At 42.5% G+C, this 21,601-nt stretch overlaps 1 protein-coding gene across 1 annotated transcript in view; it reads left to right on the forward strand.

Moving 5' to 3' along the window:
• Positions 1–21,601, forward strand: part of ADAMTS3 (ADAM metallopeptidase with thrombospondin type 1 motif 3) — a 187,200-nt gene that overhangs the window by 130,341 nt on the left and 35,258 nt on the right. The window contains 1 exon segment of the mRNA XM_073340380.1: positions 8,118–8,317. Coding sequence (XP_073196481.1) covers positions 8,118–8,317 — 200 coding nt within the window.

Consider the following 21,601-nt stretch of genomic DNA (forward strand, 5'->3'; position numbering starts at 1 on the left):
TTGTGAACATATTATCTACAGGATGTAATATCATAACCACTGGCATTGACATCTACCTTTCCTAAGTGAGTCATCCCTCCTCCTCCCCACCCCCACCTTCCTCCTAGCGTTTGATTGCAGGACCAGCTGCAACTTAATTTTCTGCCTTCAATACGTTCTCTCTTTTGCCTTTCCCAAAGAATAGACTCAGACACTCCGACTGCTGACAAGAAAAGAATTTCCTTGGATAGGTCCTAAGCCAGCATTAAACGTTCTAACATTAAGACTGCAAAGAAAGCAGAGGGCAACTTTAATGGAAATGCCATGCATCCCTCCCCCACCCCCGCCACCCCAATAACATAGTTATTGAAAAAATTGAAAACAAAAATTGAAAATTGAAAAAATTGAAAAAAAAAATTGAAAAAGTATCACGGAACCAGAACGGGCAGAAAGCGATCATGGAAACTCAAAATCGTGTAATGGTAACAAGTAGAAAAATACAACAGTTACTTATTGCAACTTCAGAAGTGACATCATGAATTGGTTTTCTTTGAACGATTTTTATGAAGTTTCTCAGTTTGTACAGAATAATGCCATCCACTGTAACATTTTATATATTAAAACGCTGGTTGATAAGTGATTTACCTCTGTTTCAAACTGAGGTTCCCATTATCCTTGCCCTTCTGAAATAGTGGATGTGGAGCATCCTTCAATTCTGATGACTGAAAGGGTAGCTGTGCTTTCAGAGAAAGGATTCATCAGGTTTTTTTAATGTTACAGCTGGATACTTTATAATCCATTCACAAATGTAAGAGAATAGTCTGTTGCCCAGAAAAAAACCTGGGTTTACAACTGACCTACAAGTTCAGCCCACTACTGGAAAGTCTGAAATTTGTGGCTGCCTACTGTTCCGAAATCCGCTTTGGGCAGGAAAGATGCCAAATATGCAGCACACGAGGTGTTTCCATAATTGCTGTTCAGCGCTGGAGTCCAGGCCAGCACTCAGCTCAGCCATCACATTCCCTGATCAGGATAGGTTCCATCACGTACCTGCCCGCACCCGTCGCACTCCAGCCATGCCAACTTGTTGCACAGTGCAGAGGAGACAGAATCTCATTTACTTTACTCTGTACTATTGATAAATGGATTTGTACACACACATTGCAATGTATATTACTTCTTTATCAAAATGCTTGTATAGCCCTTTCATGGGGTGGAAAGAGATAAAAGAGCAGGGACTAGCTTTCCCCAACAGGGGCAATCTTTATGTAAATGAGGCTGGGAGCTGGAATTTTTAAAGCTGGTCTATGGGCAGGGAGCCCTTTCAGTTTCACAGAGCCTAGCTATACCTGATTGACAGATGAATCACCAAAAAAATAAAAAGATAATGAACTAGCTAATTCCAGAATGAGGTTATATGGGATTAGTCTGTCTACTGCAAACCTGCCTACAAACATACTAGTCTTCTCTACAGGTAAGTGAGAAAAATACCCTCCGGCAGCACCACATCACTTCGTTGCCTTAGAAATGTACTTCATGTTCGTTCAACTGCCCTTGTTTTCTCCACTTAGACACTTCACCTCTAGATGATGGATTTAGAATGGTTCACCTAGACTAAGTTGCTGTGACTCTCTTGTGCTGAAAGGAGCAAGTCCTTCCTCCAGCCTGAGTCTGAAGCATGTGGACTGTGCTCTGGAGAGGTCAGCTGGAGTTCTGGAGGGAAACTGAATTTGCCAATTGTCACCACCCATTACCAGGTGGCAGAGCCATAGCTGGGCTGCTCCACAGAGACGCCCACAGCCTCTGGGTGCCAGTAGGACTCTCCAGTGGGAGGACTTAGCCAGTAAATCCACATAGCCTCAGATGGACAACCAGCTCCCTTGTCTCCCCACTAAAAGCTCCTCTGTGTTTAGATACAGGCATGTTCCATGCAGCCTTCCTCCTGTCTGTGCAGGGGAGTGTAACTGGTTCCACTGCACTTAGGGCCCTCCATAGCCCTTACAGGGGCTGCCAGGCTTGTCTGTGACATTCTGCTCTTTGACGATGGCTTTCTTTAAAGTCTGTTAAATGTGAAACCCTGCATTCGCTGCCTTTCCTAAAGCATTACAGGTCCAACGGCAACTTTAGCTTGGCTGCATTGTACAGTCTGGATGCTCTGTGGTGTGCATTTTATGACCCTAGCAATTGATTAAGCTAGATATTTGGCAGAGAAACAAATACATACTAATTTGACCCCATGACTTTCCTGGGGTTGTGCAGGTACAGAATTTGGAAATGTATGTATGTATTGTTTCGGTTTTTCAGTTTATAACCATGAATTTGCTCTAACATAAAAATGAAGTAGGACTGGGAAAACTCTGCTTATAGTACATTTTTTCTTCTGTCTGTACCATACAGTGACATGAAACTCCAGTTTTTATCCCGTTCGTGTGCCACTTTATTATGGTGGTTGGGGCCATCTGCCTGCACTGTTTAAACGGATGCATTAAAAAGTTGGTGGGGGGGGAGGTCTAACAGGTTTTTTTAGTAAAGTTCAGGGTTACTTTAAAGCTGATGTAAAACGACTCCTATTCTGAGGTAAAAGGATACTTAAAATAAAACTGTGCCTGATTCTCATTTACAGCCATTTACCCCCTGTCCCTTTATGTTGCTTTGGCATTTATGGTTATTTTAAGGCTCCTTAGCTCTGCCACAGCTTTGTAAAGAAGTTTTTGTATAAATGAGAATTGGGCTCCGTGTTTTTATCATGGTTGCCTAGTGTTCAGTGCATGTGGTATGATTTGCCCCAAGAGCTTTTGGGCTTTTATCGATTAGCAAAAGTTCATTAATTTTTTAAGAGAAATCTGCTATTGATGAGATCAGAAATAAAATGTGAGAAAACAGTTTAGTCTGAAGTTAGACGGTGAAGTTTTTGATCTCTTTATTGATCTCTGCTGGTCTAACCAGTTCAGTACACTTATCATTAACTGAGGTACCTGTCCCAGGAGTTGGGTGAATGATTGTGACACTGAGGCCACAGGCAAAATCCAAAACTTCAGTGCAAATCTAAGGAATAATACTTTTTGAATGAGAGATACTGCAACAATCAAATCCCAGAGATCTAGGAGCTTCCATTCAACCATTCATGGTGAGTACATCCAGAATCTTCAGTCTTAGACTGAAGCACTCACTGTTTCCACTCAGTTTAAATCTCCTCCTCCCCAAACTCCAAAGAAGGAGGTGTGGAGGGGAATTGGTCCTGGTCCAACCTGCTCTAACTATTGTGCATTTCCTCTTGGACCTCAGCCCATAGAAGAGAGGAACATGCTACTACCTGCTCTTTTCTGCTGCCTTTTAGCTTCTGGAGAGGCACTGCCCGTCAGCCTTAACTTGTATTAATAATGTTTGTGGGCAGTAAATACTAAACTGAGTTTGCCCCTTTTTATTCTATGAATACCAGTAGTGCTATTGACAATGGACACATAATCAATAATACCAGTAATCTGTAAAAGTGAAAAATGTTCACATTTGCATTAATTAAATTCATTATGTTTACATACTCTATTGGTTGTACCTATTCAAGTCTTGCAGGTAATATTCGGGGCCAGGTTTCCCAAATGCTCAGCATCCAGCAGACTCTCATTGTGACACTTTAGCGCCAGATTTTCCGAAGTGCTTGGAACCCAACATGCTGTGGCCTTTTGGAAATCCCAGCCTAATAAAGGGAGAAGGCAGTAAAACAGAAGTGAAGTGGAAGACATTTTTCATTTTAGCTTCAAAATAAGCATAGCTGTCACAAAGCTTTGTCATTATTTCCAATATGATAGATAGTCCAAAATGTAAACAACTTGGCCCTTTTTTTCAGTGGAATAGTCAGGATGCAAACCTTTGTCTGTGTCTTTCTGTGTAGAATGCTCAAAATGCAGCCTGGATATTTCCTACTTATTGTGTAGTGAACACGTCAATGTGATCTACTGAATGGAATGCCATCAGTTACACTTTGTTCAAAAGAACTGCTCCTGTACTGACCACAGAGGGCCCAGTCCTTCAAGGTGCAGAGGGCCCTCAACTCCTGTTGTAGTCAGTGGACCTGGAAGGAACTCATTGCCTTGTACAAACAGACCAGAAGTGAATGATAGTAAACATGGCCCCAACTCAGCAAAGTATTTAAGCATATGTCTAACACTTTAAGCATGTGAGTAGCTTGAAGCATTGACTTCAGTGGTTCTCCGAACATGCCTACGGTTAAGCATGTGACTAAGTGCTTTGCTGAATCAAGGCCTGTGACATGAAGAAACAGAATTACTGAATGGAATACCCAGTCACATACTCCCTCTCTCTGACAGCCTGCTCACACATCACACTCCCATGACACTTGCCGTAACAGCCTTTTGTAAGGTTGACAATAAGTTTAGTGCACAAAGGTAGTAAACACAGGGTTTTCCTGGATACGTGGAGCTCTGCATTTGCTTTCATTTCTTGTCTGCTGAGTTATTAAACTCCGGGTCATGGGAAACAAATGAGAAAATCTATGAACAATTTCTGTTTCATCAATAGTTATTAAAGAATATATGGCAAATTACAGAGCCTGCATTTAAGGACATCGCTGAGGATGCATGTCTTAAGCTTCGCAGAGATGGAGGGTGAGGGTGCAGTGGAAAGTTCAATGCTCACTACATCATTATTAGCTGATGAATGGCCAAATTCAGCCTTCCTTTTGACTATTGTTTTCCCTTCTTGTGTTTTCCTGTGTTGAGCAGTCGTGCGGTAACTAGGATCTGTGAGAAATACTGACTCCCGCTGAGGCAGGTCCAGGAGACAGGAATGAAGCAGATGGGACAATTAAAAAAATATATTCACAAGACAGAACCAAATAAACACAGAGAAACATATAGACACCGTGCACTGTTTTGTTTCAAAGGGTGGGAGGCTCAGCATTTTGTGAGAATCAGGCCCTTTAAGCGTCTCAAGTTGGGAACCCAAAATCACTAGTCACTTTTGCAATTCTTGTCAAAGATGATGTCTCTCTAGACTGGGAGATGTTTGTTCTTGCTTTGTAGGAGGTTGCATAACTAAGAAAATTCTCTGTGGGGAGAATAATGGCACATACTGTATATCCACTGTACAGAAAGTAGGAGGGGGGAAAGCAGCCCTTTTGCTCACATACACACAAAAAAGGGATTCTCCTCCTCCTAACCACAGAACCACCTATTTAAGGAGGGAAGTGGCAGCCAAACCAAAGGTGCTGTACAGAGCAGAAAGTTCTTTCTTTCTGAAATGATTATTCAGACTATTCCATTCATGCAGCCGGTATAATGATATGATGGCATTATGCGTATATTTCCATTGGACATTTCACTGGCAGCTTTGCCAGCAGAAGCAATTTCTAGAACCGGAGCTTGTGTATGAATTTCCCACTTGTGTGCTATCACAGTGTTTGCATTCTTGAGAATGAAAGGACTTGAGGTTGAATTGTAAAGCTGTTTGCAGGTCTGGTCTCTCACCCACACTGATGGTTTACAGCTTCTGAAAACAGCTCAGGGGAAACCTTGCTGTTTGGTGTGGGGAGAGTTATTTATGTGTTATTTGAACCACTGTGATGCTTAGGAGGGAGAGAATTCTCGACTAATGAGCCAGTATTTGAATCTGCTCAAGATGAACAGCAGTATACGTACGTGTCCAGCACATTTAGCAATAATGGCCTGAATCCCATATGACAGGTTTCAGAGTAGCAGCCGTGTTAGTCCGTATCCGCAAAAAGAAAAGGAGGACTTGTGGCACCTTAGAGACTAGCAAATTTATTTTCTTAATAAAATAAGACTAATAAATTTGTTAGTCTCTAAGGTGCCACAAGTACTCCTTTTCGTTTTGCTTAATCCTATAGTCCTTACTCAGGCAAAACTCTCATTGACTTCATTGGAAGTCTGGCCTGAATAGTATGTGAAAGGCCAGCTTGTTTGCCTAATGGGGGAGGGAAGCACAATCTCTTCTCTGGTCCCTTGCACACAGATAGATCATAAAGCTGTACCATCTTTTGGGATAGTGAAGCCTGCTCTCTTCTGCTTCCCCTTGTACATTCAGGCCGGAGTTGAGGGGACATGACCCTTCTCTTCTCTCCACCCGCTCTAGGGTGGTTGCACCCCTGGAGACTCTCAGAAGAAGTAGTCCTTCCCTGCCATCTCTGGAGTATAGGGACTCCGATTGTCCGGCGTACATATGTGCAGGGATGGGGGCAGGAGAGACACTGTGCCGAGCCACAGAGCCAGGAACAATCTAATCCTGAGTAAGAACTGCAAGATTTGGCCCATGACTTGCATTGAGAGAGATCAGATAAGTTGCTATAGGTTTGTTTCTTACTTAGGGATTTGCTGGGGTTGATTTTGATGGAGCCATATGGCTAAAACTTGATATTTTATGTTGTCAGCCAAGACATGTTCTTCCCTTAACTTTCTAAAATCCATTGTTGTTTCTTTTTACTATAAAGAGGGGGCAGAAATACCTTTGTGGTGATTTCAGACATTAGCTGAAGCACCTGCAAGCCTGATGCACTATAAAATATGTCTTCTGTAAAACCTCAATCAACAGGATTCTGTAAACCTTGGCTCAGACCAATGCCTCCTTCAGAAATCAAGTAGAAGCTTTCGTTCTTTTTGAGAAGACTAACATACGAGCATATGCCTTAAACAATAGAGTTAAAAACATTAAATACACAGTCTCTACAAAGAATAGGAGTGTTAATGTTTGTTAACTTCAGAAATGTCACAGTCATCAGTCATTTTATACTATATTGTGTGGCCAGTGTTTGGAGAGGACTTGAACTCTTACTGTCTTCATATTCCTTGCATTTTTTTTTTTTTTTTGGCTCTTGCTGGATCAGATTTTCCAAAGAGCTCTGTGCAGTGGGTGCTACTCAGCGCTGAGCACTTCAAAAATCTGTCCCTGTGTGTGTAGGTGCCCATTCACATAATACCATCTGCGGTGGTTCTGCCCTTATGGCAGACTGTCTCATGCATTATCGTCTGCTTCACCTGAACCTCTGCCCACTAACCCATCTCTTCCAGAAACACTTTCAATGCTCTCTTCTTCAGGGCCGTTTCAAAGAGCTGCAGTTTAAAAAGAGAAAACAACAAGCCTGTCAGAAAAATGCTTCCTTCTTTCCCCTGTCTCTTACAGGGTCCAACAGCAATGAAAAATACATCTTCCCTATTGGAATAAACAAGCACAACCTCATTGATTTAATGGAGCTGCACCTGCCTTACCCTAAAGATGAATTTGGCCATCACTTTAATAGGCCAAATAGGACCTGTAATATTACAGTTCTGTAATTTGGGACAGGGGATCTTCAGTGCTGCTCCAGTGCAGGGGGAAGGTTCTGCCTCACATGTTTGGGGAGAGGGGAGTGTAAGGGAATACACGATGGAGTGATTAATTTTTTTTTCAGCATGACCACATTACTCACACGTGAGGAAGCCACAAGTGAGTTGCTCAAACCACCCCAGACTAGTGCCAACAAAACCATTACACCACCCCAGCACCATCATGTGTGCTGTGAGTTGCTTTCATGTTTCAGAAAAATGATTCCAGGTGACGGAGTTTAAAAAAAAAAAAATTGGCCTGAATCTCCTCTCACTTACACCACACACTCAGATACCGTGGTGATGGGAGGAGGGGAGATCCATGTGACGAATTGCAGAGTCACGTGGCAGATGAATTCATCATGTACCTTTTGACCACTTCACCAACTCGCTGCCCAAATGATCCATCTCCACTGGGACCTAGGATACCCTGGAATTAGAGGTGTACTTTCCAGCATGTGTAGACATACCCATAGCTTTGATCAAGCCGCTGCACTAAAAATAGCAGTGTAGCCATGGCAGCACAGGTAATGGGACAGGCTGTCACCCTGAATACATACCTAGGGTATCAGATGGGATCATACATAGGGCAGCTAGCGCCTCCTGCTGTTCAAGTCACAGTGGTGACACCGCTATTTTTATCACAGTAACTTGATGAAAGCTAGCTCAAGTACATCTACCTGAGCTGGAAATTACATCTTCCTCAGGACCTATTCGAACCAGAGGAATGACATTTGTGTACACCCCATTTACAGGAGGGTGTTTATCAAGCAAAGATTTAAAAACCTGATTGTTTCTCTGTAGCGGCTCTTCTCAGCGGACTGGATGGTCTGGATTCCATGTACAGCAACATAGAGCAGCAGCTAAATGAAACGCTGAGACGACGCAGGCATGCAGGAGACAATGACTACAACATCGAAGTGCTTCTAGGAGTGGATGATTCTGTCGTCCGATTCCACGGCAAAGAACATGTTCAAAACTACCTCCTCACCCTTATGAATATAGTGAGTATCTATGACAGGTCCTCCTTGTTTCCTCTGAAATGTAGTATGAGCCTTCAAATATTTATCAGTGTTCATTTATTTTTTCTTTGTATTGCTGTAGCACCTAGGAATCCCAGTCATGAACCAGGGGCCTACTGTGCAGGGTGCTGCACAGACTTATACAGGGTCGTTTGTATCTGCTGTATGATCAGAATTGATTGCCTTTTTAAAAAACAAGCAAACTGTTGGTTCCTTTTTCAGTGGACATTTCTTTTAATCCGTTTTTTATCACAAACTTTTCTACAGGCATATGCCTCTCCTGCCAAGTCTCCACGAATTTCTGAGCTTGGGGCCTTGCTGAAAATTGATCCTGCATGCACCTGTCTGCTATGCACAAAATAACCAATTGGGCCTAATTCTACAAGTCAGTTCGCGCAGGAAGTGCCCTGTGCCAATGCAAAGCCTCGGAAAAGTTCCCACTGACTGCAGTTGGGCTTTGTCTGAGTAAGAGCTAGCCAAGGACCTCAGGGCTTCCCTCTGTTTTTACTATCAATTTATCTAGAAGGAAAATAGCCATTTTTAAAAATTGACTAAGTTTAATAATTATGAAAGTCCTCCATCCTGAGCCCTTTTGACCTGTCCAAAGAGGAATCCAGGTTTTGACAAGTAGCACGATTAAGTGCATTCATAGGACTACCATAAATATTGTAAGGATTCTTTTATCTTATTTACCACAGGTCATGATGACTATACCTGTCTCTACAAGTCCTTTCCAGCAACACATCTTTAAAGGAAAACCCAATAAAACGTGCTAAACAAATGAGTGTTCTGTTTACCAGGTGGCAGTTTATGATCGTGAATCATTCTAACCCTATGAAAAATACATCTTCCCTATTGGAATAAACAAGCACAACCTCATTGATGTAATGGAGCTGCACCTGCCTTACCCTAAAGATGAATTTGGCCATCACTTTAGTACTCCGATGTGAATAGAAATGAGAAGAGATCAAAGAAACAGTGAAATCCATTCCTCTAACCACCTTTCCAACGGCCTTCCTTAAAAATTGGAAGTGCAAGTGAAGGAAAGAATTGGTGATGTGATTAGAGTTCAAAAATGTTTATCTGAGTAAGGCCTGACTGCAGCTCACTTATAAAATGGTTGGGAGTCTTCCCTCCGAAGGAGAGGAATCAACAGACTTCTCAGTAGTGGGTCCCATGACCAATGATTCAGTTCAGCTAAAGGAACCTTTAGAAGGCTAGATGTTTATCTGAAGTTTATACAAACTTCTTTGCTTAGAAACTAGATTGGAAATCTTTCAGGAACAGATGTGTTCACCAAAAAGTGGGTCATGGCAATGGGCACAGGACTGGGAGCCAAGAGCTCTGGGGCCAAATTATCTGCTGGTATAAAGTCAATGTCGAGAACTTGGGTCTCTAGGTTCTAATCCAGGCTCTTCCATCGACTCACTATGTTAGCGATGGCAACTATAATATAGCCTGGTTTTTAGAGGCACTGAACACTCAAATCTCGCGCTGAATTTATTAATATTCTCTCATAATAAAAATTATTAATATTCTTATTTCTCATATAATAATATACTCATCAAAAAAATTGGTACAAAATTTGTATTGAAGGCCTTTAAGCCAGATTCTCCTCTCTTTTACATCAGTACAAGTCAGCAGAAGCCAATGGGATTACATACAGTATATGTAAACAGAGTGAGAGGAGAATCAGGCCCATATTGAATGTTTGGTCCTCATAAAGGGTTTAAAAGTGAACTGGACACACCTGCAAAATATTTTAATCTCACTGGTACAGTTCTCTTTGCTACCTCTGACCGGCAAAATCCCCCCCGCCCCCCTCACGGGAGGAGCCATAATTAGTGTGTGGCAGTGAGTAGAGTCCGGACAGCTCAGTGTGAGCAGCCCTAGCTACATGATGAAGTGCTTGTTCCTGCTCCTTTGAAACGCAGCATTGTTCACCCTAGCCACTGTCTGCTGCAGACAGCAATTTATAGACTTACTGGCTGGGGATGGGGGGTCACACATTTAACCTTCAGACCACACCTTCCTGGGCCCATAGTGTGCTGTCTGGTGCAGGAGTGAATTGGCCACCCTCACTGTCCCTCAGAGAGTTGATGGTTTTGTACTGCCTTGTTTTGTGGAGCAGGGAGAGAAAGCAAGGGGAAGCTCTTCCCTCCTAGTGCACTCATGCAGTAATGGGCTGATCCAAGGCCCACTGGATCCAGACACTGCACAGCACTTGAATGGGTGATTGCTGCATATAAACATGAGATTGACTTGGAAAGCAAGACTAGGAGCTATGCTGAAGGATGTATTGATTGACAGCCTTTAATAGATATTCTGCCAAGCACACTGTTAATTGATTTAACTTTATGGACTTTACGATCCTGCACATACCCTAGGAAGTGGCCAAATTAACTGACTGTTACTTTTTGAAGGAGGAGAAACATGGTCCATATTAGCTGTTTCACTAACTTTAGTTTGTTTAATGCTTCATGACAGGACTTTGTGATTTGGTCAGTGCTCCAGATGCTTTATAATTAATTCTTCATTGATATTCTAGTATGTCTCAGAAATGTCATAAAGGGGGAAGCTCAGTTTACATTGCTAAACTCTCTTGCCACACCACATAGAAGAACCCTGTTACCAAGGGGAAAGAGATCTTTCGGGCATCGGGTACATTTTAGATGCTGAAATGAGTAAGAGTTTGTTTTGTAGTTAATGAAATACAGAACAGTGAAACCTTCATTAATGATCTCTTCCAGCAACCAGCAAATGCAGTTATCTTAAATAAATGCTTTGAAGTAGCTTAAGGTTTTCAATGCAATTTTGTTTGATCTGTAATTAAAGGCCTCCTCTATTAGGCAACTGATACTTGCTACTCTGTGGTTGGTTACTTAAGATAAGTATCACTGTATTAAAGTAACTCAGATCAGAACGATATACATGCAGGGTTTCAAGTTTCAGGGAGCAACCTTTGAGTAGATTTTGACGTGTCTGGATTTATATTATTTTGCACATTTTTTGCACTGCCAGCTCCTTGGGCAGTGAGGTGACTTTCTGTGTACTCTGACCAAAATCAATGCCCCCCCCTTTTTTTTTTGCCAGTTTCCCCATTTTGGTGATAATTATCCACTCTAGGTCCTTATCAGCTTTGCTGCTTTCTGAGTATCTCCTTCCTCCTGAATAACTTTTGGTTATTGTTCCATAGATGTATTAGCAAGGACTTTTTTCTGGGCCCAGTTTTATTGTGTTTCCTGCTCAAATATTCTTCGCATCTCTAGAGTTGGGTGCTCAGTGTTGGTCCAGCTCTGCTCCTAATGAAGTCAGTGGGAACTGATCAACACTGAGTGCTTTTGAAAATCCCGCCTTAGATCTCTGTGAATTATTATTTTTGCCCTTACTACTGATTCCTTTCTTCACTTCCAGGTTTCACCACAGCTTGCAGTGTTACAGTGGAAAAAGGACAAGGGACAACCTTAAATTTAATGTACTTTTAAAAAAAATCAGATAATATAGAAGTATTTAAAACCAGCTTAAAAAGGTTAATTAATCCTTGTGACACCTCACTGGACAGTTTCCCACACTTCAATACATAGGTTTTAAAGAATAAATAAAATTCCTGTTATCAGATGTATTTGAAATTTTCTGCCATCTACTTGCTTTGTGTTGAGACAGTCATGTACACTTGCAATTCTTCAGCCCTTTTATTTGTAAGATAAGACAATCTGCTTTCTAAGTTTGTACCTACATAACAGTGGTTGGGAAAACTTGGATTACCTTGTGTTCTGCAGAATAGCAACATGTCGCAGGAACCCATGTAATTAAATCAGAACCAGGATGGTAGCCTGTGTTCTTTCAGTGCTTGATATCCTTGCAGAAAGGGGTCCCACAACCTAAGGCACTTCTCCCTTAGTTACTGCCCAGTATTTCCAACCCCTGCCCAATAAACACTTTCAGTTCTACATTTCCTCTTTGGTTCAGCATCCCGACATGGAGGACAAGTGCCCTTGATATGTTCTCTTGCCCACTTGCTCCTGAGTTAAAGGGTAGTATTCCATTCAGCACTCATTCCTTTATATGGAATTTTGTATACATTTGCTGCTTGTGACAGTAAGGTCTAGTGGTAGTGAACGGGTAAAGCCAGACAACAGGCAGGCAGGTACAATCCAAGCTTTTCCTCATAGCTCTGCCAATGTACCAGAGCTGAAACCATTCTGAAATACCAATCCCAGACTTCTCTGGAGGAGCAACTCCCAGTCATGCTGACATACGTGGGTATTTTGCGATGCGGAGAAATGCATCATAAGAACTAGGAAGACTTTGCCAAATGTATGACCATGTTAGGATTTGGGTCTCCTGAGATGAAAAACTAGTGCGTTTGTCCAGTGAGTAACAAAGGTTGGAGTTGCCTTACCAAGTGGGGGGCAACTCCCATCTTTTCATGTGCTGTTTATTTATACCTGTCTACTGTATTTCACTCCATGCATCTGAAGAAGTGGGTTTTAGCCCACAAAAGCTTATGCCCAGATAAATTTGTTAGTCTCTAAGGTGCCACAAGGACTCCTTGTTTTTGCTGATACAGACTAACATGGTTACCAGTCTGAAAAGTTTCCTTAAGTTAGCAGAACCTACAATGCTTGCCTGGGTTCATTTTTACAATCAAATGGTTTAGATAGCCTTAATGTGAACTTGCCTGATGGGTGGTGGAGTTTTATTCTGGTTATGTTACCAGATGTGGATTCTTGAAATAAGCAATATTGGTATGTTGCATTTTTAGACCTTGGCATCTCCTCTGCATCTTAATTTCAGCTGCTAGTTAGATGATATTGTGAAGTTAATTATTAAATATGAAGTGTTCTAAGGAATCTTTTAGTTGTTATTTTGTTTACAGCAATAATCAAAGCAGTGCCTTGTTGGCACAGATGAACTCTAGAAAATAATCTCTGTTCTGTTGTTTTCCATAATAAATACTAATTTGAGATGCCTTCAGAACATTGACTTTTTAGTTCTAAAACAAACACATTTAACTTTTTGTAAACAGATTTTAATATCTCAAAACAGTTTCAAGTTTCATGTTTTCTAAAATGTAGATAGCTCCATCTGCTGGTAGTATACTTTTAATACAGAATACATCTAAACTAAAATGTTTACCATTGTCTTAAAGTTTTATGTAAATAATACAAAATATTGTGACTCTTTCTGTATTATAATATACAGTACATAGTTTTTAAATAGTCTTGTCTTTGAAGTCAAGATTTTGATAGGTCAAGATACAATAGTGTCACAAGAACCTTTTAATCAACTTGCTGCTGAAACTGGAAATTGCAATAAAAGCTTCACTTACAATAGACTCTAGTGTTGAAAATAATGCTTACGAGGACACCAGTGTAGCTTTCTGTAATTTTTAATTGCCCAGATAAACTTCAATTTTTTTTCCTCATAATTTAGCTAAGACTGCAAAATTTTTACCAAACTAAAGCCTGTTTCCGCAAACACTTATGCATGTGCATAATTGATTTCAGTGGGGTTTACTTGTGTCTTAAAGTTAAACACATATGTGTAAGTGTTTGCAGGATCAGCACGTGATGGCCTGATCCAAACCTCATTGAAGTCAAATTTCAATGGGAGTTTTTTCATGGCCTTAGATAGTCTTTGGTTAAAGCCCGAAATGTACAACAGTTTGAAAAGGAAGGCATTTGTGTTCAGTAACTAAAAGTCCTTGAAATATTGTCTCTCAGCCAGGCTTTTTGTAAGCATAAGATGGATACATATTATGGAATATTTTAGAAAAAAAAATCTCTGCTTTTGCTTTTCACAGTTCCACATCTTGATCAGCACTGTGGGGTATTGTACTCTGAACTTGACACATGGGCAGACTTACAACCAAGTGGAATGTCTTGTAGATGCAGAAGTTTAATCCTGATCATCGTAATCGTATCTTCATCCCCTCCGGTGATGCACGGGGGTTGCTGTTGCTAATGTACTTGGTTATATTGTGCAGCTCTCCCAGGTTCAGAGCTAGCTTTCTAAAAATGGACAGTGTTGTCCAGTACAAATACTAGACCAGCATGGTAAAGGGAGTGAGAGTCCCAGGGTCATCTCACACTGGTTTTTCACCCATGTACAATGCATGATCTATCACAACTATGGAAACTCTTGGGTTAAATATTTGTGGGTCAGTTTCATCCACTCATACTAATGGAAGCCAGTGGCATTGTGTGGGTGTACCTGAGGGTCAACTTCGGCCTTTTGTATTAATTCGGTGATTAACAGCTGTCAAATAGGGATGGTAGGGAGAGGAACATTAGGTCAAAACCTCTTAAAAATGTCATCATGCCATGAGCTGTACTGAGGAAGTTAAATGATGGTATCGATGTATGAATCACCAACTATCCTTTAGTTAACCCTATTAATTAATAACCATGCCTTTCTGTGTGAGAACGTCAGTATTTTATCTGAAAGGAATCTGAGGATATGGAGGAAATGCCAATAGCTTTTACAGTTCAAGAACTGAAAGTCATTAACGCTGGGTTTTCCCAAGTCGTCAGACAAAAACTGCCAAAGGAAACAGGAATGGACCAGAGTGGAATTGGTTGTAAATTAATAGAAGTAGGAATGCTTCAACACAGTTACTTTTGTAGATTTCTTCCGTATATTCAATTTCCTTTGGAAAGGGGAAGAATGTAACCTCAGAGTAAGTTAATTATTGGGAAAGTGATCAGAGTCTGAGTGCCCAACAGAAAGGAATGAAGGGCTGATAGTTGTTAATATCTAGCTCTTATTAAGTGCTTTGTATCGGTCAATCTTAGAGCACTTTACAAAGGCCAGTATCATTCCCTCCTTTTTACAGATGGAGAAACTGAGGCACAGAGAGGGGAAGTGATTTGCTCAAGGTCACCCAGCAGGCCAGTGGCAGAGCCAGGAATAGAACCCAGCTCTCCTGAGCCCCAATCTAGTGCTTTAGGTGCTAGGCCACATCTTCATTCTGGAGAACAGAGGATTAAAGACAGATACATGCCCCCTAACAGGTATAGTGAAGACAGAAAGAAGAGTGTTGGGTTAATGCAATGTTAGATACCATTGATAGGCCTGTGTTCTTTGAGAGCCTTACCTGTCTTATCAGTATAGCCTTGCTTCACCTGGGACAAATGTGAAAGTCGGGGAGTGGGAGGTGTCTGTCACCCACCTCTTTGATAATTTGGAGGTGGCCCAAACTATTGAGGTGAGATGTAAGGAGATTAGACTTGTGAATTCAGTGCCAGGGAAACTGTGGGTACACACAGGGAACTGTAAGTGAAAAGGCAAGGAGGTGATCAGTAATGGAGATGTACTATGGGCTTGGTTCTCTTTGCCACCCTAGCTCCTTTATTGCTCCAGCCGTGTAAAGGGACTGGAAATGGACCCTGGTGTAAGGGGAACTCCCTCGCTGGCGTAGAGCTCTTGAAGTGTCTCTGCTCAGGCCCCCTTCCTAGACCCCAGTTTAGGGGGTTTGCCAGGAATAAGAAGGGGCCAGAACCAGAACTGACTCTCCTCCTGCTGTTCTCAGCTGGCAGTCAGTCCCTGGGGGGGGCATTGCAGTGAAAGTTATGGCAGCCCTGATGCTGCTGTAATCCATGTTACCACTGAGCATTCCAGAGACACTCAGGTGGCTGAATGCTTCACGCTTCCAATGCCAGAGAATCAGGGCCTCTGTATAGATTATATTAGGGAGTGGTCTGTATTATTGATAGTAGTAGCTGAGAACAAAATATGGTGGGGCTGATTTTTTCTGCTGCCTTGCACCTGTCGTTCACCTGTACAAAGTGCACGTAAAACACTGAGTATTTTACACTCTCTTTACACGACTGTAAATGACTACATAAAGGCAAGGCCCTGGAGATCAGGCTCTGTACCACTGGTACTTGAATTTCCCTAATTATTGTGAAGCATTTCTCTGTCAAGAGTCTTTGCTTCCCTCCTCAACAGCTAGTGTAGAGTTCACATGACAATCCAGCACTTTAACCTTTTCTCTCACTGAGAAGCCTTTTCTAATAATGTGAGCGCCTTAGCAGCATGGTAGGGAAAATCCTTGTGAGGCAGCATGTTTAAGTCATAAGTTGCATTCCTGACATTATGACCATAAACTATTCTTAGAGTACAGAGTAAGTATACTAGGCATTAGGGGTGTTAATCTGCCATTTTTTAATTGAATGTGCTTGCTTGGCACAGCTCAGACTAAGATGCCTTCATGTCAAGTAGCACCAAAAGTTCTCTGTAATATTCTCATGAAGCCTGGCTAGTCCCGAGGTTCCCAAACTGTGAGGCGCCTCCTGCCAGGGGGCAGAGAGGAATGTTCGGGGGCCACCACTGGGGAGCGGGGAGGGAGCGCCCCCCAGCTCTGCTCTGCTCCCAGCTCTGATCCAGCCCTCTCCCCAGCCTCGTCTCCCTTACCCCATCCACATTCCCCTCCCCCAGGAGCCACAGCCCCAGCTCCAGGGGAGGAATGGGCAAGGGTAAGGCGAGGTGTGACCCTGAAAGGTTTGGGGACCACTGGGCTATTTGTATATTTCCAAGCTTTCAGAGTGTTTGTACCATGATAACCATGAAAAAAGTCAGCTTTAATTTAGCAAAATTCAGCTCGTACAGAGGGAAATGGGCATCTCAAAGTGGATTCCAGATAAATATATATTAGGGCTGTCAATTAATTGCGCTTAACTCAAAAAAAAAATTAATCACGATTAATCACACTTATAAAAACAGAATACCAATTGAAATCTATTAAATATTTTTGGATGGTAAAATCTAATCAACAGGTTAACAATTATCCCAATTTACTGTACAAAGCTTTGAACAGGAATTGGTGGCACGGATCAAAGACAGGATCTTGTATTCAGTCTCCTCTTGCTTACCTTCTGTGTCCACTGTGTTAATGTCACCACTGCATGTCATCTCCAAGCTGCTTCTGAGTTCTGACACCGCTCCCCCTCCCCAGTGCCGAAGAAGAGGCATAAGACCGCTCAGCAGACCACCCAGGGTCCTTTAGGCCTGGGGATAAGAGCAGACTGCAACTGAGACTTAAGCACTCCTCTTGTGTAGCACCATTGACCCCAGCACCAAGGCAGGCCCCAGGGAGTCCAGAGCCTGAGGGAGCATCTTCTACATCTGTAGCACCATATGGTCCTGAGACCATCTCGTTAGCGACCACGCTGGAGGTGCTTGTGGCAGCAAGAGATCTGCTGAGCCTTGCAGTGCCAATGTCAACCGCGGTGCGGTGGACGACGCTCTCGGTACCAGCAACATCAGTGCAGCGCTTGGTACCAGGTCAGCCTCCACGGCCTCAAACTGCGCGTCCATCGGTATGGTTGAGGGGAAAGCCTGCAACGTTGGCTGCACTGCATCCTTCTGCAACTCGACACCGGGCTCGAGCACTGTCAGGAGCAGCCCTGCCTGGGTCAGTGGACAGAGAGTCACGACTCTGAGTCAGGCTGGGGCCTGTGTTTCCCAGCCACTCTCACTACTCTCCACTCAGGCACTCCTCCCCTGCTAAGGAACCTTCGGTGGGAGTACGTTCAAGTGGGTGGCCAGGGGATCACTGGGGCCCACCGCTAGTCCAGGGGCCTTTTTGGAATCTCCCACTGGTTTCTAAGTCATACATGAGATGTTCCTGTTCTTTGTCTTTGGAGAGGCATGGGACATCCAGCAAGTAGTGCTTCGGGAGGACCCTGTATATTGCTACTACAATCCGTCGAACCTGTTTTTTTAAAATACTTGAACAAAAGCAGAGGGTGAAGTAATCTGCAACTCATGTGGCAAATCACAGCTCCCTTCCTGCTCTGCTCCTGGGGAGAGAGCTACTCCTGCCCCTTGCTAAGCACACGTTTTAAAGGTCCAACCTGGCTCTTTATTGTTAAGTTTCTAAGGGCCAGATTCTGCCATTCTGGCTTATGTGGAGTAATACTTTACCCAATGATTTTAATGAGACAGCGCGTGGACTAAGATACCACTCCACAGGAGCAAGGGTAGAGAATTTGGCCCTAACAGAGTAATGAACAAAGGGGATTAATCTAAATTCAGCGTATATTCCAGAGTACTGGACAGTATAGGAAAGATGTTTTGTACAAAATAAAGCAACAGCTTTTTGCAAAATCTGAACTTTCAGGGAAAATAACTGTGTGAGGAAACCAGGAAAATCAGTGTGAAGTGACCTATGCATGACATTTCTTAAGGAACATATCAGAAGGATCCTCCACAGGTTAAAGTGCCCCATTTTAAAATGAGTACATTTCTCAGACCTGAAGAAGAGCTCTGTGATAAGCTCGAAGGCTTGTCTCTCTCACCAACAGAAGTTGGGCCAATGAAAGGTATAACTTCACCCACTTTGTCTCTCTAATATCCTGGGCCAACATGGCTACAACAGCACTGCGTACATTTTAAAGGCTTTAACGTTTCCCATGCTCTAGGGAAATGGATGATGCATCCAAGAATTAGTGATGGGACAAAGCAGTCTTTCATCTCGAGGTGACTAGGTTATCTCTCAGCCCCAACCGTAATGTTAGAAAGAGATTAGTTTCTCATGGGTGTTTGGTGGCCTGTGAGAAAACTTCACTTCCTAGAGAACTGGTTTTACATGACCAAAACCACTGCTGTGCTTGGCACTAGTTATTTCTCTTGTTGACAGACTCAGCAGAAAGGTCAGACACTCAAACTAATCTCTCAGCCTTCCAGGTGTGTCTTCAGGTTAGTTTAATGTACATTAGAGGGACACGGGGAGGAGACCTTGAACTACGACAGGCCGTGCTAAATCTATGTTGTAGATAAATACAGGTCTTGCATCTCTAGATCAATCCAGAACTTGGCACCAGTACTAGAGTCAGCGAAGGGAGGCCTGCTACCTACTGGCATAAGGGCATGAATCACTTTTTGTTTGTTGATTCCTTGAGTGTTCATCAGCTGGTGCATTTATCAGTGATTGTGAAACTAGGACACTTTCTTTGTTCCACTACAAAAATCCATTGTGGGGAGTTATAATATTGCACCTCGTCAGGAGAGAGAATATGAGAAATAAATCGCCGAACTCCTCAATAACTGCTTCATAAGGCAGGTGGTGTGAGTTGTGTGCATTGCCAACAATTCATTCTCCGCTGGTCCTAAAAGGTCTTGCTTTTTAGAACCACATACTGTATATTTGAGCCAGGTCCCACAGACTGGACAACGCTGAATGGCACTCTTTTCCCCCTGTGCAAGGAATGTCTCTTTTTAGCCTGACTAAAAAAAACCTCTTTAATTATGTACAAATATATCAATCTCCTTCTGAGCACTGCTATTTATTTTGCATCAATTAGTCCATAACATATTTATTTATTTCATTTGAGGAGGATGAGTAACTTTATTTATGATCTGCAGATGTTCTAACCCATAATTTATACCTGTGGGAGAAGACTTTCTTTGACCTCCTCCCCTTACACTCGCAGACATACCATTGGTTCAGGAAAAAGGAAATTTTGACCCACCTATATAATTCTCGATCCCTTTCATAACATGTCCCCAATTTTTTGTCTTCTTTTACCTTTAACCATGGACAGGAGTGTTAGATTCTTCTAAAGAAATTATTAGGGCAAAATCCCACCCTTGAGTGCAGCTTCCACTAGAGTCCTCCAAGAGTAAAATTTGGCATTTTGTGCAGATTCATAAATTGCTTTGCAAAGGGGGCTTAAGAGCAATGCAACTACTTCTTCCCTGTGTAATTTCTACTGCCGTTTGGAACTGGAGTCTTGTGGTATCATGAGATTCACTTTTGGGTGGGTGTTTGTCACAGGCGCTGACTTTCATTTTTCCAGGTGGGTGCTCCATCCCCGCTCTGCCCCCAGTCCGCCCCTTCCCCCACCCTCACTCCGCCTCTTCCTGCCCCTGCTCCTCCTCCCCCAAGCGCCTGCTGCTGAACAGCTGATCGGCAGGTGACTGGTGAGTGCTGAGCACCACTGTTTTTTTCCGTGGCTGCTCCAGCCCTGGAGCATCCACAGAGTTGGTGCCTATGGTGTTGGCATAGATTGACAGACGTTGTTTTTATATAGTAACTCATCTTCCAAAATCATAGAATCCTAGCAGATCAGGGTTGGAAGAGACCTCAGGAGGTCATCTAGTCCAACCCCCTGCTCAAAGCAGGACCAGCCCCAACCAGAATGCTTAGATGTTGTATGTTTTCATACGATTAAAGGGTTTTTAGCTGGAACATGTTGATTTAGAGAAATGGAGTATATTTGAGGGTATCAGTGATAGACCAGCTGTGGTGCAGTGCTTATGCCTCTCTCTTCTGGCAATGCTGTTGACTTTAAAACTTCCAGCTGAGAATTTCAAAGCCACTTAAGGGATTTGAAAGTCCTTTTCCCATTGAGTTTAAGCTTAGTTTGCAGTCAGCAGGATTACTCAGACCCTTCAAATTAAGCACATGCATAAGTGTGTGTAGGGTTGCTGCCTAGTTTTTCATGTCTTTCTCCAGACAGAAGCAGATAGTAAGCTGAATCCTGAAGTATTTACTGAGGGAAAACCTCTCACAGACATTGACAAGATTTGCTTGAGTGAGGTTTGCAGAGTTTGGCCCACTGGGTGTAGAATTTTAATAAAGTGCATTTTTTAAAATAAAAAATACCCCAGCTTTTTCCCAACTCATGTAGTAATCCGAAGCATTTGACCTGATGTTAGACGTTCGCTAGACAAAGCAATTGGGGACAGATGCTGGAACTCATCCTCAGTTCAAATGGCCAGATGGCACACTTGAGGTATCCATGTGGACTGGAAGGGGAAAGAAATCATGGGGCAGCAAAAGAGCCACTCTGACGATGATGGAAAGCCCCAGGAAATAATAATAAATATACCCAGGGGTGTTTTGTGCCATATGAATTATACACAGTCAATTCTCTAAAATGCTTGGGGACCAAGTGGTTGTGGGATATAAGGTACAGCTGACGGGTTTTTTGCACTGGTGGGTGATGAGTGACATGAACCATTTTTATGGCCGTGGACTGTAATTGTTTTATATCATTGCAAACTTTACTTCTTTTACAATCCCGCTGTGAGTTTTAAATCAAAATAAAGAAAATAAAAAATATCCTCAGTGATACCCTCTGATAGGCCCCAATCTTGCACATGCCGAAGTTTTCTCATGTGAATAATCTCATTTACTTCAATGGGACTACTCACGTGAGTAAAGTTAAGCATGTGCTTAAGTGTTCGCAGGTTCAGAACTTAGACAAGTCATTTTTTTCAAAGAACAATTTCACTATGGGCCTGATCCAAAGTCCA

The sequence above is a fragment of the Lepidochelys kempii genome, chromosome 4, assembly GCF_965140265.1.
Source record: "Lepidochelys kempii isolate rLepKem1 chromosome 4, rLepKem1.hap2, whole genome shotgun sequence".
NCBI classification, from domain to species: domain Eukaryota; kingdom Metazoa; phylum Chordata; order Testudines; family Cheloniidae; genus Lepidochelys; species Lepidochelys kempii.